This window comes from Magnolia sinica, chromosome 11, assembly GCF_029962835.1.
Source record: "Magnolia sinica isolate HGM2019 chromosome 11, MsV1, whole genome shotgun sequence".
Taxonomy (NCBI): Eukaryota; Viridiplantae; Streptophyta; class Magnoliopsida; order Magnoliales; family Magnoliaceae; genus Magnolia; species Magnolia sinica.
This window is the reverse complement of record NC_080583.1, coordinates 18,911,398-18,929,004: the sequence shown is the minus strand read 5'-3', so window position 1 is coordinate 18,929,004 and position 17,607 is coordinate 18,911,398. Positions and strand designations below refer to the sequence as shown.

The following is a 17,607-nucleotide window of genomic DNA, read 5'->3' as shown; positions in this document are numbered from 1 at the left end:
CCCTTTAAACCCATGCACCAAACACCCCCTAAGGGTGTAAGGTGTGGAAGACTATGACATCAAGCCTACAGCGATAACATCCTAATTAGGTACACCATATATTCAGTTTACTTGATCTCCATACTCGATGCATAGCATGGTTTTTTGCAATTCTGCATATAGTTTACACAGTTACCCTTTTTTTAAAAAAAAAATAAAAATAAAAATTTTATTTTGCAACTTGAGGTACAAGAAGGAAATATATCACATATGCCGATGGCGCACATCTCCATCCATCCATGAATTGAGGGCGAGTATGAATCCCTTTGCAATTCCTTGCCAATTTTCTTAAGATTTTGGCATGTAAATTACTCATAGATTACACAATATAGCCAACCAAGATATGTTCCCACACAATCACATGGTGGGAGTGTGGTGCGGACATGATTCTGTATTAGTAAACTTTAAAACCAAAGAAGATGATCGAAAACTATACGGATAATCACAAAGGCTCGACTATACCATGCATTCAACTTAAAGACTCCAACTGGGATTTTTTGCAGGATGAAAATTTGATGCCTCAAATTTTAGGCCAATCCAGTTGTCAAGTGGGTTGCTTTCCCATTGTTTATGGTCATGTTCAAAAATTGATACATGTGTATGTCCACACCAAGGGTGGCCCATGAGGTTGGGCTTATGAGACGTGCTTCTCCAACAACTCGAGAGTTTTTGTTGCGTTGGTCGGTACTCCCTACATCATGTGGTATTAGATTAGGAGACCAATATTTCTTATCGATGTGGGTGGATGATGTGTGTGCATCCCTACACTAGCTCCACATTAGGGTGAGTACCACTAGTTGGAGGTGCGAGTTCCCTCAAGTCACCATAAGTGCATCGAGTCTTCCAAGCTAATGATCCAACTCAACTAGTCTCATCGGCAACCAATTTTAACTAGAGCTGTACACGAGTTGAATCGAGTCAAGCTCAGAACGGCTCGGCTCGGCTCGGCTCGACCAGTAGCTAACCCCGGCTTGAACTCGGCTCAGCTCAGTCCTCAAGCTTGACTGGCCAGCTCGGCTTGGTTTGGTCAACAGCTTGGACCGGTTCAAGCTGAGTTTGAGCCTGCGTGACATTTTCTCAAACACATATAGTGCATCTTCAATTTCTTACAAAATGCAAAATAGAAACAGCAGTTTACAAGTATTTCAACAAACACTCGGTGGGCAGCATCAAAATTAAGATATGAGGGTAATTTTATAATGCAAATTTTTTATTTTTTTATTTTTGTAGTGATTTGTTTCGTATCCATTCCTTCCTCGCCAGTAGTTGATCCCGTGGAGAATGTATGCATCCAAAATAACACTTCGTTGAGTCATTTCATGAAACACTTCACCAGCGGTGTCAAATCAAAATAATCGAGTCACCGAGTCGATTTGATCCTAGTTGATTCGAGTTGAGGTTCGAACCAAGTCAAGTTGAGCTCGGCTCAAAATTTTTTCCAACTCCAAAAACAAACTTAACTTAGTCCGAATCCAATTTCAAGATAAGACGAGTCAAGCTTTTCCGAGTCAAGCAAGCTGACCGATCTAACTCAACTCGTGTACAGCTCTAATTTTAACCGCCACTCACTCCGTAGTGGGATTTCACCACCTATGGATGGTCGAATTCTTGACCGGGTGTTGAAACTCCTAAAGTCTACCACCGGAGGAAGAGTATGGATACAAGCGGGCTTCAATAGGTCTAAAACAATTTAGACACAGACCCCCAAAATCCAGTCGAGTGTGTACGTATACTTGTTGTTACCATAAATGAGCAAGGTTGATCTAGATGCTTCATCCTTGTTCAATGTGAGCCGTCAAAAAAGTTCTTTTCAGCACATCACGTTCATCTACACAGTGATGATCAGAACCGTCAGCTTGACGGAAGTTCGTAGCATCCAGTTTATGGAGGGATCTGATCACCGGACAGTCTCACCATGTGGCCCTCACTGGATGAAAAGATATCTTGAGGAATCCTACTGTAACTAACCGTTGATTCTTCGCAGACTTACGGGTATTTGCCCACCTATTATTGGGCAAATGATGCAAGTGTTAGAAAGGCTCTCCACGTCCGTGAGGTACACTCCTGTGATGCATTTTGGTGCAACTCTTGCTTTGCACACACGCGCACTACGTCAGCCACATGTGTCGACACGTGTGGAAAATTGGACGCAAATGTTAGGTGGGCCCCTCTTTGTAGATACAGTGGCGTGAAAATCATTCTAGTCCACTCATCAGGCATTGCGTAACAGCTACATTGAATGGGGACCAACTGGAATTTGCATTTCCTCCATCAATGCATCCGTTCCCTACAATAGCTTCGGGCCCAGGCCAGGTTATCTTGATGATGGCGCCCGTCTCATTTGTGAGTTTGTGTATAACACATGCATGATTGTTACACACGTGTGGCCACATGTGGCAAAACTCATTCCATGAAATAACAATGATAACAGTTCCAAAGATGGGAGGAACCAATCACTTACATTCGTTTTTTGGGGCTGGTCTACCCGGTTCTCCCGGGCCCACAGACGTGGACGCGGATTTCCTGTCGAAAGCGTTCCTGCGCTAGAAACCTAGCGGGGAGTTCGTGCGCAAGGATGCGGGGTGGGGCCCACCATGATGTTTCTGAGAAATCTATCCCGTCCATCCGTTTTTGGAGCTTATTTTAGGACATGTGACTAAAAATTAAGTGGATTAAAAACTCAAGTGGGTCACACGAGTGGGAAAATTGGGGAAAGAAATTCCTACTATTGAAACCTTTCTGGGCTCCACCTTGATGTTTATATGCCATCCAAACCATATATAAGGTCAATCCCATACGGATGAAGTGAAAAAATAAAAAATCCTATACAAAAGTTTTAAGGCCATGAGATTGTTTCAACGGTGCTAACTGAATCCCCATTGTTTCCTCTTGTGTGGTCCACTTGAGCTTTGGATCCACCTCATTTTTGGTTGAATGTCCTAAAATGATTTCTAAAAACGGATTGACGGGTGGATTTATCATAAACATTGCAGTGGGCCCCACCCTGCATCCTTGCACGGTAACTTCCTGCAAAAGGCTTTGGCAGGAAATCCCGCGTTCGCGTTCCCGGCCCATTGTTTGCATGGATGATGACATTTTCAATTGCCATGATGAAAATAGCGGACGATTGGAGAATGGGAACGGTGCGCTACGGACCTTCCTTATGTTGAAGATCTCAAGAGCAGTGTAAAATACCATCTCGACCTGATCACAAGAGGCTACCGAGCTCTGATATATAGGTGAACGTTCCTTCTACCTCTTACCTTTTCTTGAACAAAACAATAACATGATACTGATATATTCTTTTCTTTTCTTAATCGCCAAACAGCGGTGATCACGACTTAAAGGTACCGTTCGTGGGCACGGAAACATGGATAAGATCTCTGAATCTCTCGATAGTTGATGATTGGCGACCATGGTCCGGGATGGCCAAATTGCCGGATGAGTCCCTCCTTTTAATGGGTAGGATCAATAAAATCTAGGGTTAGAATCCTCTTTCAGATGTGAATCTATCTCATTTTCTAGAAAAAAAAAAAAAAAACTTGTATTAGTATCTAAATTTCAATTCAAACATGGGTTTGATTCGGAGTTGATTAGGTGTTACCCACTGACATCATATTGGGAGTTACACTTACTGTGGGGCCTATCTTGATGATGTGTTGTATATCTGCACCGTCCATCCATTTCTACAGCCCATTTAGGACGTGGTACCAAAAATTAAGTAGATCCAAATCTCGGGTGGGCCATACCACAGGAAACACTGGTGTTTAAGTGCCTCACCATTAAAAATTCCAAAGGGCCCAATATAAGGTTTTCATAATGTTTACTTTCCATCCAACGTGATTATAATGTTGAGAAGACCAAGATGAAAGGAAAATACAAAGATCAGCTTGATCCAAAACTTTTATGGCCCACGAAAAGCTTTTAATGGTCATTCATCACTATTTCTAGTGGTGTAGTCCACTCGAGATTTAGATCTTTTTAAGGTTTGGTATAGTGTCTTAAAATGAGACAGAAAAAACAGATGAATGGCATGGATATACAAAAAATAATAATACATCTAGGTGGCCCCACATGGTTAGGGTAACACCCACTAAGGTGTTACCCGGGTAACAGCTAATCTGCTCCCGTTTGATTCATCCTCCTGAGAAAGATTTACAATCAAGAAAGATGAAAAAACGGATCTTTATCTAAAGAAATGTGTTGAGAAACGCCTGACCTTCTGGGGACCATTGTTCCTATCAGCCCCTCAATCGAAATGACCTCAGATGTAATTGTTTATATATATATATATATATATATATATATAAGGCCCTGAATTCATGTCCAAAGAAGGCCTAAAAGGCCTGATGTGAAGCCCAAACAACTGATATTGTCTAAGTCCAGTAGGGTCTTGGGCTGTGTTAGCCCATGGTGGACCTAATCTACCATTGGACAATTACAAAGTGTTTTGATCTCACAGGTACACAAGGACCTATTCCAACAACTTCACATTTGCAACAGTAAAGGCAAGAAATTCCTCATCTCAGCTCTTGGATGTGAATTTCACGCGAAACAAGAATAAAATACATGAATATAAGAACAAGGTCTGATCTAGTATTACCCTTGTTCTTTTGGATGCAGGGAGCGGGCCACACGGCTCCAGAATACAAGCCCAAGGAATGCTTTGCAATGCTCCAACGTTGGATTTCCCATAATCCCCTATAACTACCTCATTTCCTACAATTTTAGAACTCATATCCCCATTGTTTCCATGCATGGCCCACCGAATTCTCTACGGAACATAGTCAAGAAAGAGCGGGCACGTGTGGCATCTTCTAAAAGATTTGATAGGCCCTTTATCATCTTGAAGTCTCACTACTGTATAGGTCGTGCTTGGATGGGGAATTGATTTTCTTGGAATAAGGTTGGAAGGAAAGCTAAATGTCTAATGTTGGACTATTCCTACTTTATTGAAATTATATTTGGACAAGATATCTTTGGAAATATTTATTTATATAATCAAGATTTTGGCCGGCCATGCATGAAAAATGCATATGTAATCCACCCCACAACTCAGGTTGACAAGATAATCAAGTTGGACCAGTCTATTCAATCAAACCTAACCAGCTAAACATAAATCCTAACCCTAGAAGCTAAACCTTGATGCTTAAACTCGTAAACCTTAGAACCCAACTCATCAAGACAACTCGCCAAGTCAATTCACTGAGTCAACTCACATAGTCAAAATAAGCCCAAAATCAACCCAAGGTCAAATCAAGTCCAAGCCTAAATATAAAACCCATCAAAAAATAATCCAAAGAGGCAGCAACATAGCACCCAAGGAACTGGAGCTCGCACATACTTGGGGAGCTCACCTACCAAAGTAGGGAGCCACACATGGCCATGGAAGACCCCCTGCCTTGGAAGGAGAAGCCCAATGCATGTGGAGTTCTCCCTAGTGTGGGGTGCAAGCATGTAGACCCTGGACTTCTCAAGAATTACAAGAAAACTGTGTTTGGGGCTATAAATAGCTGTCTCCTGTTCACATAATTCAAGCATCCCTCAGGCATTTGGTATATCCATTTCTTAAACCCTTAGTCATCTTAGTCATCCATCCCTCTACCAAGGAGAAGTGAGAGTGACAAGAAGGCTCTAAGACAGGTAAGCCTAGTCTAGTTAAACCTTTAGTCCCTTGAGCCATTGAGATCTTAATCCTAACCGTTCAAGCCAATCCTTATGACACTCCTATCCATCCAGTTGTCTAACTTCCAAATAACTTTGCATATTCCTACATTAGTATCATGCAACATCCATTTTGTTCTTAACCTCATGCTCATCTCATCCATCCACATTGCATTGCACTGTGCAGCTAATCGACTTGGGTGTATGCTCTGCAGCTTGTCGATATATTTGGGTCATGCCCATTAGAAACTTTGAACGATTAGTCATTGCTTTGGCAAATGGGAGAGTTAAGCTAGATTTATCCAACCCAAGGTATAACTTGTCATAGGCATTGCATCCAACAGTACATCGAATACACAACATTATATAACCCTACATACATGATACTGTATATATAGCACTTAACACCCAACCATTCAAACATATGCTATGGCTTGTCAAGATAATTGGATCTTGCCCATCGGAAATTTGGACTGGTTGGTTAATGCTTTGGCAAGAGGAAGAATCGATGTGGATTTATCCAGCCTAAGTTATAGCCTATCATAGGCCTTGTGTTGAGTGTGAAATATTGCATATGTGCCGGCAATTGTGCATTGGTTTTAAACACATAAAAGTACTAAGTTAATCTAGTTACATGTGTTTTACTACACAAGGTAATTTGGAAAGCTAAGACAAAAATGTGAATAAAGTAATAATTTAAAGCTCAATAAATAATCAAGTGGAATATTATATGTTTGAAAGATAATATTGAAGAATTCAAGTACCAAAGATCCAAGAAAAGTAAGTAATGAATGAAGGTTCTATCTGACCAAAAGCGCCAAAAACAGTCCAACAATAAATTGTGAATTTTAAGATTAATCCGGCTCGACTGAATGGCTATTCAGTGCAACCAAAGTGGTGTTCAGTGCGACCGAAAGGAGACAGAGTTCAGAGAAGTTTAAGAGAAATTCGATTCCAACCGAAAAATGTTCAGCTGGCTTCAATGCGATTTGGTGCAACTGAAGTGTAACAAAAGTACACGATTTTGAAGTCGGTGCGGGATTTTTCAATTTAAGGAGATGTTTTAGACCATTCTAAATACAAATTAGGGTTTGAGAGAGAGAGTAAGAGGTGGTGAAGCTTCTATGGAGCCATTTTTCTTTCTTAATCTTTTGGTTCTAATTTATTTATATATATATATATATATATATATATATATTATTTAAGTTTACCTTAAATATGACAATGGTTAGCTAAATATCCTAACTCGGGCTAAGAGGTGAAGCTTTTATTTGTTTTTAATGTTTTAGTTTACTTTGATTCAAATTTTATAATTTGAATGTTAAATAATTTATTGATTTTAGTTTGAATAAAGTTCTGGTTTTAGTTTGATCTATTATCGACTCCGGGTATTTTAGATGCTTAGAAAGGTTAAGATTGTCTGCTTATCTATTTTTGTAAGGGATTGATCTATAAAATTGATTGATTTATCATAGACCATGGGCACGATAAATACTTTGGATTCTCTGCGATTAATAACTTGGTAGTACTTCATGTGGGAACTAAATCAATTAAAGTTCATATCTATTTTGGTTTGTGAATTTGAATCAATCGCTCTATTATCCAGCTAGATAGGATAAGACTTCGATTCCAGATGCGTTATCTAATTAAATAAAGTAAATTAGCCATTAAGAATGGTTAGAAGTGGATCCTTGATGCTTTAGTGTTTTATCTTATTGATCTTCTCTTTATAATGCTCAGATTTCTATTATTTCTTTACTCTAATTCAAATTTCATAAATAGTTATAGTTCGAGTTCTAGTTCTAAAGTGTTTTTAGAATGTACTAATATAAGTCCTTGAGGATTCGATCTCAGTCTCACTGAGTTAAAATTATATTGTTGCCCTGCACTTGGGGTTTTCAGTCTTCTGGATCGATTACCTTGCATCTAACATGGCATCACCTACACTTCACACCACTAGTATTAATCATGATCCTCAATAATTAGTCAGATCCTATGAAGTAGAGACCATACATTTATATGGGTAGAGTGAGTGCCTAACACCTTCTCTAACTGTAATGGTAGTTCCTTACTTGGAATCTTCATTCGCAGATCAAAGAGTTATTTTAGGATTGAGATCCTTAAGACTCTTGACTCATAATGTTTCTACTAGGTCTAGCCAACTGTAGGAATGGAGTAATTGGCTAATGAGGATTTTAGTCAAATATAATGCCCTCTTTATAAACAACAAAATTTAACCTGTGAACATGATCCACCTGTGATCCAGCATCGATAGAATAACGACTCTGCTGGGGACTTGCTAGTCCCACTAGTTACAACTGGAGTTTAAAAAGATCTCATAAATTCTTGAAGATTAATAGTTCTCGCGTGACTACATTTACATTTATCATTCATTCCAAATCTTGAAAATCCAGAAAAGAATAAAAATCCCAAAAAAAGAACAAAAATCACAACAAAAATTAAACCATTACGCCCCTTCGAGCCATATGTCCCTAAAAACTCTCTCTTTCATAGTATAGTTCGTACATGCTCCCAAATAGCAATGTCCAACCACAAAGAAGAAATCCATCCCTTCCTCATCCTCGACATGCTAAAAGAACAACCCATGTGACCACAACAAGAAGAAGGTATGCCAGTCACCTGCATCCAGGAATTGGCCCAAGAAATGAAGGCCATACAAAAAATGTTCCTCTAGTTCATGCAGGCACGATCCACCATAGCCAGCAACTAGGTTGGCCCAGCTTAGAAAAAAGTGTCACCTTCTCCAGTTTTCCTTCCAACATCCAGTTCAGTTCAAGCACAACTGTCAGATTCTGCACAGGACTTTCGACACTAGTCAGTGCAGCCCTCGACCATTAGGTAATTCTTTCAATAGCCTCTAGCAAATAGGAGTTAATTCCAAAATAAAATAATCCCACAACCTGGATTTCCAGTCCAATCCAAAACAATCAAGTAGTTCGGATTTCTGTTCAATTTTCAGTCAATCCCGTAGTCGAGATTTCCCATCAATTTCCAACAACATCAGCTTCCCTAACCAAAGGCCCAAGGCAAGCAATGGTGGATTCCCACAATGGGATTAGTGTCAGGTCCAGTTCAATCAACGATCAATAACGAATACACACCAAGGGGGTCACTTCCCAATCCCTCGGGTTACGCCGATTGGGAGTACTTTTCAATTTCAGCAATTTTTCGTAACCGGGAACACAATCACTTTCCAACAAGCTCTCCCTCATGGGAGTTATATATATGCTCGAAGAAGTCGATCTGTATACTAAAGAAGCAGAGTAAGCCTTGCCACGAGAGACGTCGATCTCTCAAATGAGCCGAGTAAAAACGAAGGAGTTGCGGGAGTAGCTCCAAGTCATGAAAAACCAGCTTCAATGACAACAAGGGGTAGATCTACCCTCAACAAAGTTCAGGGACCTGTGTCCCTTCCTAGATGCATAGGAGCCTTAACATTTTAAGGTGATCGAATTCAAGTGATATGATGGCAGCAGCTACCCCATGACACATCTCAAGGCCTTTTGTGGGGAGCTAAACGTAGTGGTGAGGAATGATGGAGCCCTCATTTACCTGTTCCAAAAATCTCTGAAAGGACATTAGATTGGTACACATCTTTAGATTGTCACCGAATCAAGACTTAGGAATAAATTTTCCAAGCCTCTGTTAACCAATTCGCATACAACCTCAACATGACTCTCATGAGAACAAACTTGGCAGCATTAAGGCAGAGGAGTGAAGATACATTTTTTACTTAAGTTGGACGTTGGCAAGTTGTGACCCCTAGGATGTGAATGCCTATCGATGAAGAGTAACAAATCTTCATGATCGTCCACTTGATAAACCCAAGTATTTCTAGGTATACCCTTACACAAACTTCACTCAACTTATTGGCGTCAGGAAAGAAATTGAAGTAGGAATACTGTGGGGACAATCTACTCATAGCCTCCCCAAGTTGCCTTGGTCAAGCAAAGTAAAGTTGAAGGAAGACCTATAGGGTACGAGAATGGGAACAAAAATGGTTCCACCCAGCGCCTAACCGAAGTGAACAACATCAATACCTCTCTACCTAAGGTGATCGAGACAAACCCAGGTACATGTTTGCGATGTAGTTTTACTTGGTGAGACCAAGGTCAAACCGACACATACTTATAATTGTGCTATTTCTAGAACACTTTAGAATTAGAACTAGATTTAAACTAACTTGTGAAATTTGATTTAAAAAGTAATGATGTAATTGAGTGAAGTAGAAATAAATCAATAGAGATAAAGTAGTAGAGTGCCAAGAATATACTTATAATCATTCTTAATATTTAATTCACATGATTCAATCATATAAGTTAACTTGAATCGAAGTCCTATCCTATCCAGCGGGATAATAGAATAGTTAAATCATCATTCAAATACCAACATAGATTTGAGCTTTAATTGAATTGGTTCCCACATAAAGCATCAAAGTATTCATTACAAGAAATTAAAAGCATTTATTGTGCCCTTAATATACGTTAGATCAATGGATTTTACAAATCAATCACTTGAAAATATATAAGCAATTACTTCAGACTTTCCTAAGCATCCCATGTGCTCAGAGTCGAGAATGGATCAAAGTAAACTAAAAATATATCTTCATTCAAACCAATTATCAATGAATTGTTGAACAATTAAACCAATAACATGAATCAAAGTAAACAAAGATATTAAAAACCATTATAAGCTTTACCTATTAGTCTCGGCTTATAGATTTAGCCAACCAAAGACATGATTGAACTAAAACTCAAAGGAAACATATAAAAACTAAAGAAGAAGCGAAGGATTGGAGAAGGACTTTGTAAAAGCTCCACAACTCCTTGCTCTTTCTCTTATACCATAATTCATATCTTAGAAGGCTACAATCACCCCTTTAAATAGAAAAAATTTGTACCGACTTGGAACTAACTTTAATTTTATGCACTTATATTACACTTCGATCGCACCGACAATAGCCTTCGGTTGTACTAAAACATACCTTCGGTCGCATCGAACCTTCTTTTAGTTGCAACCAAATTTCACCAAAATAAACCTGAAGTCTTTATCTCCCTCTGATCACACTGAACTCTCCTTTGATGACACCAAACATGGCTTCAACTATACCTAAGTGTCGAGTCGAGTTTCTTCTTAAAATCACAGTTTCTTGCTGGATTGTTTTATGCACATTCGATTGGATCGAATTAACCTTAAGTAGGACCGAACATGTTGTTTTTTCTGTTAATGCACTTTATGATTTTGCTGTCTTCTCTCTCTCTCTCTCTTTTGCACTTAGTTTGCTTGAATCTTTGGCACTTGGAATATTCATTAATCACCTTTAAATCTCGAAGTCTTTAATTGGTCATTCTTTGAGTAATAAGTCTTCTCTTTAATTGTTCTTTTAATCTTAGCTTTCCAAATCACCTTGCATAGAAAAACATACAAATTTAGATCAATTAGACACATCTATGCTTATAAAATCAAGGCAGAATAAGGGAAAAATATATAATATTTCACACTCAACACATCACCTAACCAACATTTTTCTAATCCCAAGCAAAATATGAGAAAAACTAGTCTTCAAAACTCAAATTTCAAAATTTATATATAAAAAAAAAACAACACTTTATGTATTCCTATACATATGTAGGTAACATTCAAAGATACAAGGATGGAATATCGTTAGTCTATAACCTAATATCACTAGTAAATCATTAAACTAAGTTCTCATTCAATAATCAAGTAATAAAATGCATTCAAACATCTAATTCTTAGTGTGCTCAATGAATTCTAACTTATAATATATAAGAGTTAGCCTTCTCTCCATAACGTTAATTATGATAATTACCTCAAAATGGTTAGATCAACACAAGGTATTGATTCCGAATTCATCTCCTTTTTCACTTATTTTTTCATTTTTTTTTCATCTATAACTTGAACACTATTGCATCTTTCTTTTTTTCTTTATTATTTTCTCATTTAGGCACATGCAATAGGTAACCATTTTCAATTCCAAATATTTCTTAGCTAGTTCTTTTTTCTTTTTATACCAAGGTAGATAAGGATCTCCATACTTAGTTCCTAATACTCTTGAGTAATCATTTAGCTAAAACACTTAGGAGTTCAAGTTAACTTTTAAAAAATATAATTTAGATGTGAAGTATGAACTAGGCTCAATTGATGTTTAAATATGTTATCAACTAGACTTTGTTCATTTAAAGACTTTGTTCAAAAATCTACCAATCAACTAAACTTTAGAATTTCAAAATTTACTTTATATCTTATCATCTTATACTCAAATATATTCGAATACATAGAATATTAATCTTCAAAAAGAGTCTTAAAATCTAAAAATTTATAATTTTAAAAAAAATGCTAGAAAAACTAAGAAAATACTAATTAATTTTATATAATCTCACCCCAAACCTAAAATCTACATTGTCCTTAATGTAAAAATATATGTAATGCATTATAACATGAGAAAACGAAAATAAAAAATGAATGAGTAAAAGAGAGTACCTTAAGAAGATTAATAAGATGACATGAAGTCTTCACCATCTAAAGGGGTTACCACTAAACAAAAATAAATTAAAACAAAACCTAAACTATTTTATCCTAATGTTAAGAAAGTAGTAAATGGATAGATGGACCTCCATTAGACTAGAAGGTCAGTCCTGATAGACAGGACTTTCAGAGGGATAGACATATCTGCTAAATTGAATTTTTCTGCAAATGGTTTAAGTCGATGACCTTTCACTTTGAAAATGTTACCATTTGCCAGATTTCCTATATCGATGGCCCCATTAGGATAAAATGTTTTAACTGTAAAGGGGTCGGTCCAATGAAATCTTAGTTTACCGGGAAAAAGATGAATTCTTGAGTTATGTAGGACTTCTTAGCTTGGTTCACAAGTATTCTAAAGAATGTTCTTGTTATGGAACACCTTCATCCCGTCCTTGTATACCTAAGAGTTCTCGTAAGCTTCGTTTTCGATTTCTTCCAGTTCATTATGTTGTAACTTGCGTAGCTAGCCGACTTTATCAAGATTGAAGTTGAAATTTTTTTAGCCTAATTATGCCTTATATTTCAACTATACAGGCATGTGGTAAGCCTTCCCATAGACAAAGTCTATAGGGTGACATACCAATAGGGGTTTTATACACTGTACGGTAAGCCCACAACGCATCGGTTAGTCGAAGTGACCAGTCCTAGCGATCTGGGTTAACCGTTTCCTTAAGAATTTATTTTATCTCCCCATTCAATATTTCATCTTAGCTACTTGTTTACGGATGATAGGGGTGCTCACTTTATACAAAATATTATATTTCTTTATTAATGTTTCAAATGATCTGTTACAAAAGTGAGATCCTCCATCACTTATGATGGCCCAAGGTGTTTTGAATCTGGATAAAATATTTTCTTTTAAAAACTTAATGACCGTACGATCGTTATTATTCTGGCACGGAATTGCCTTGACTCATTTGGAGATAATCTACATGGAGAAGGATATAGAGATTTTCAAAAGATGGAGGAATGATCCCATGAAATTAATGCCTCAACAATCGAATGCTTCAATGATTAGAATGAGGTTCCGCGACATTGTACTTCTATGTGATAATCCTCCTATTTTCTGACATCGTTCATACCCTTTGAAGAGTTTGTTTGTATCCTTGAACATAGTGGGCCAATAAAAGCCACATTGCAGAATTTTTGATCTTGTATTCTTAGCCGAAAAGTGGCCACCACATGTATATGAATGGAAAAAAGGAGGTGACACTATTATATTCATGATCATGTACACATCTCCTTATGATTTGATCTGGGCAATATTTAGAAAGATAAAGATCATCCCAGAAAAACTTATGTACCTTTGTAAAGAATTTCTTCTTATTTTGTATAGTCAAATGACTAGAAATTGTACATGTGGTAAGATAATTAGAAATGTCAGTGTACCAAAGTAATTGAGAGACTTTAAAAATTTGTTTATTAGGGAACATATCATTAACAGGTCTCATCTCCATATCGGATAGGACAAGCTATGAGAGATGGTCAGCCATTACGTTTTTTTACTCCTTTCTTATCTCAAAATTTAAGGACGAACTCTTGGAGTAGAAGGGTCCATCTCAATAGATGAGGTTTAACGTCCTTCTTAGAAAGATTGTACTTGAAATATAATGATCTTGGATCATATCAAGTGGGACATAAACTTGTCCAAAGCGAACAATACGATTGGGAGTTCATTTTTCATAGCGATGTAGTTCACTTAGGTGCAGTTTAGAGTTCTACTCACATAGTATATAATATAGGGCTTCTTCTCTTTTCTTTGACCTAATACCACCCCAATTGCATAGTCACTTATATTGCACATAATTTCAAAAGGTATTCACTAATCAGGTGCCTGATTAGTGTATACCTTTTGAAATCATGTGCATGGTGGGAGTATTAGTCAATATGCCCTTGAGCTTACTGAAACTTTTTAGCATTCTTCACTCCACTTGAAGGAAGTTTGCTTTTGAAGAAGGTTTCATAAGGATAAGTGATGAGACTAAAGTCATTTATAATCTTCGATAAAATTCGGCGTGTCCTAGGAAGGATTGCATGTCGCATATGCTTTTAGGTAAAGGTAGGTTAGAGATTAAGTTAATTTTAACTTTATCCACCTCAATTCCATTGGATGATATATATATCCAAGGACTATTCCCTTTTGAACCATAAAATGACATTTTTCCCAATTCAGTAGAAGGTTCTTTTGTTCACATCTCTTCAGCACTAATTTCAAGTGCTCAAGGCACTCACTGAATGATGAATCAAAGATAAAGAAGTCATCCATGAAGACCTCTAAAAATTGCCCTATCATATCAGAAAAAATACTCAACATGTATCACTGAAATGTAACGTGGGCATTAGACAATTTGAATGGCATCCTTTGGTAAACGAAAGTTCTAAAAGGACATGTGAATATGGTCTTTTCCTAGTCCTTAAGAACTATCTCTATCTGGTTGTAGCCTAAATACCAGTCAAGGAAGTAGCAGTAGGAATGACCCGCTAACATTTCTAAAATCTGATCAACAAAAGGTAAATGAAAGTGGTCCTTTCTTATTACAGTATTTAATTTTTGGTAGTCAACACACATTCTCCAACCAGTAGTTACTTTGGTTGGCATGAGTTCATTATCCGCATTGGCTGTGATGGTAATCTCAGGCTTCTTGGGTACCATCTGAGTTGGGCTCAACCATTGGCTATCAGATATAAGGTATATGATACCCACATCCAATCGTTTTTAAACCTCAACTTTAACCACTTCCTTCATATTTGAATTTAGACAACATTGTGGTTGTCTAGACATTTTTAGATTACTTTTTAGGTAAATGCGATGACTACAAATAAGATGGTCAATTCCCTTGAGGTTCACAATTATTCATCCAAGGGCTCCTTTATATTCTTTGAGAGTAGAAACTAACATACTCTCTTGTTCGTCATCCAAGTGAGATTAGATCACCACTGGATATGTTTCGTCTTGACCCAAATAGGCATATTGAAGATCAATATGCAAAGGTTTTTGGTCAAGCTTCGGTGCCCTGACAGTAGAAGGTAGAGGCTTTGAGCCAGTTTGAGGTAATATTTCAAATTCAGGCCTCCACCAATTAGTTTCAAGTATTAGCGTAACATCAAGTAAGGCATCCATCTCCTTAATCATGTCATCATCTAAATCAGTGGAGTGGGCCAGGAAAATCTCTAAAGTGTTATAGTATAAAGTCAAAAGTGACTTATCTTCCATGAATGAATCTATTAACTTAATCTCGTGAACATCATCACTATCCTCCTGTTGTTTGCATATGTTGAACACGTTTAGTTCAAGTGTCATATTCCCAAAGGATAGTTTCAAAATTGCATTCCTATAATTGATTATAGCGTTTGATGTGTCTAAGAATGGTCAGTCAAGGATGACATGAATCTGAGTGTTAGCATCAATGACAGCTTGGGTATGCAAAATAATGAAATCTAATAGATAACAAAATTTATTGACTTGGACAAGCATGTCCTCTGGCATCCCTCTCAATATACAAATTGAACAATCAACGAGTTAGAGAGTGGTCTTGGTGGGTTTTAATTCACCTGGGCCAAGCTGTTTGTAAACTGAGTATGGGATTAGATTCACACTTGCCCCCAAATCAAGCAGCACATGCTCAATCCGATGGTTCCCAATCACACATAGTATGGTCGAGCTACGGAGATCTTTGTATTTTTTAAGCACATCTTATTTGATGATGACACTCATTTTTTTGTCAAAAATGTGTTTTCTTGGACATTGTGTCATTTATTGGTCATACAAAGATCTTTTAGAAATTTAGCATATGTCGAGATTTGTTTTATGGTATTTAATAGAGGGATGTTGATTTTCACATGTTTTAAAATGTTTGAGATATCCTGAGTGTTGGGTAGAGGTTTTGGTGAGATCAACCTTTGTGCGAATGGAGCAATCGGCTTATATTCTATTATATTCTTATGAGTCCTTAGGCTTCTCAGACATCTTCAAGATGTTTTGTTGATTAATTTTCTATGTCTAAGAGTGGTGATGAACTTTTCTTGCTCAACATGTTGATTCGAAGAGCTCAAGTCACTTATCTCGTATTACGGTTTTGAGTTAGGTAGTCCCCTTCTCCCTAACAACAAGTTGTGACTCCAATATTTGAATAGACGATGCAAACACTCCCAAGAATGTTTTAATATCCTGGAATGCTTGCAAAGTATTTTAATTGAAGTGCTCTTGATCATGCCTAAATTTTTAAACCATATCCTCTTAGGTTCTTTTCTAACTTAGTAGCAGAATGAAGATCGAAGGAAGAGACCCTTGATGATATATATATATATATATATATATATATATATATATATATATATATATAAAAGTTGTTAGCCCATTCTTCCAACTAAGGTTCGGGTATTTCTCCCAACTAGAATTGTACGCGTTTGAGTGGGAGTGTTGAACGGTCTTTGATAATTGTTTGCGACATTGGATTGCTCTTGTAACAACTCTGAGAATACATGAATTGTAGGACAGTCCTACATCAATTGTATATTACTTGTGTAAATACCACAAGCAGTTTCAATGGTCTCCTCAAATTTAATTGTTTCTACTTTCTTCAATTCCACAACTTGGACCTTTCTCTTAAGGTTAGCTACCCTAGCGTTGACGTCGTCTTTTCCCTTAAGACGTATATTCCTCCATTCTCTTTAGTTGACCTGGGATTAGTTGTCTTGGCTAAAGTATCTAATGATTATGCATTTTTAGCTATTATATGAAAATAGTCCCACGCATCATCAAGATCTTTGTTCATGAATTCCCCAATGCACATCATTTATACAAATTGGCGCATGGGCAAAGTCAGTCCATCATAGGAAAAGCTTATGACCTGCCAAAGTTCATATCTATGATGTGGGCAAGCACTTAGGAGATCCTTAAACATCTCTCAGCATTAGAAGAAGGTTTCTTCATTTTTCTGAGAGCAATTCATAATGGCCCTTCTAAGGGAATTGGTTTTATGAATCAAGAAGAACTTTTTAAGGAACTCGCAGGTCATCTTAGAGTATGTCCGAATCAATCTCCATCTCAATGAGTGAATTAAAGAGTTGGTCTTCTCCTTTAATGAGAAAGGTAATAATTTTAGTAAAAGGGTGTCATCTGACACATTGTTAAAGTGTAAGGTTGCTAGTCAAACTCTTTGAGATGTAGGTATGGACTCTTAAAATCTAGTTCATGGAATTTCGGAAGTAGTTGGATCACTCATGGCTTATAATCCACATTTCTTATATTATGTGAAAAGATCATGCAGGAAGATGTGCTCGTCTTAGCTGGTTGTAAATAATCACGTTGTATTCTAGCTAGTGGGACGTTTTGCA

At 37.3% G+C, this 17,607-nt stretch overlaps 1 protein-coding gene and 1 non-coding gene across 2 annotated transcripts in view; both read left to right on the top strand.

The window, feature by feature from the left end:
• Positions 1-3,521, top strand: part of LOC131218044 (serine carboxypeptidase-like 18) — an 89,213-nt gene extending 85,692 nt beyond the window's left edge. Inside the window, exons 10-12 of the mRNA XM_058212726.1 lie at positions 2,024-2,095; positions 3,160-3,278; positions 3,368-3,521. Of these exons, the coding sequence (XP_058068709.1) occupies positions 2,024-2,095; positions 3,160-3,278; positions 3,368-3,521 (345 nt within the window). The remainder of the gene's footprint in view (positions 1-2,023; positions 2,096-3,159; positions 3,279-3,367) is intronic.
• A 13,612-nt stretch (positions 3,522-17,133) lies between these two features.
• LOC131219740 (small nucleolar RNA R71) lies at positions 17,134-17,240 on the top strand. The gene has a single exon (XR_009158385.1). It is a non-coding gene; the product is annotated as a small nucleolar RNA R71 (small nucleolar RNA).
• Positions 17,241-17,607: the final 367 nt, after the last annotated feature.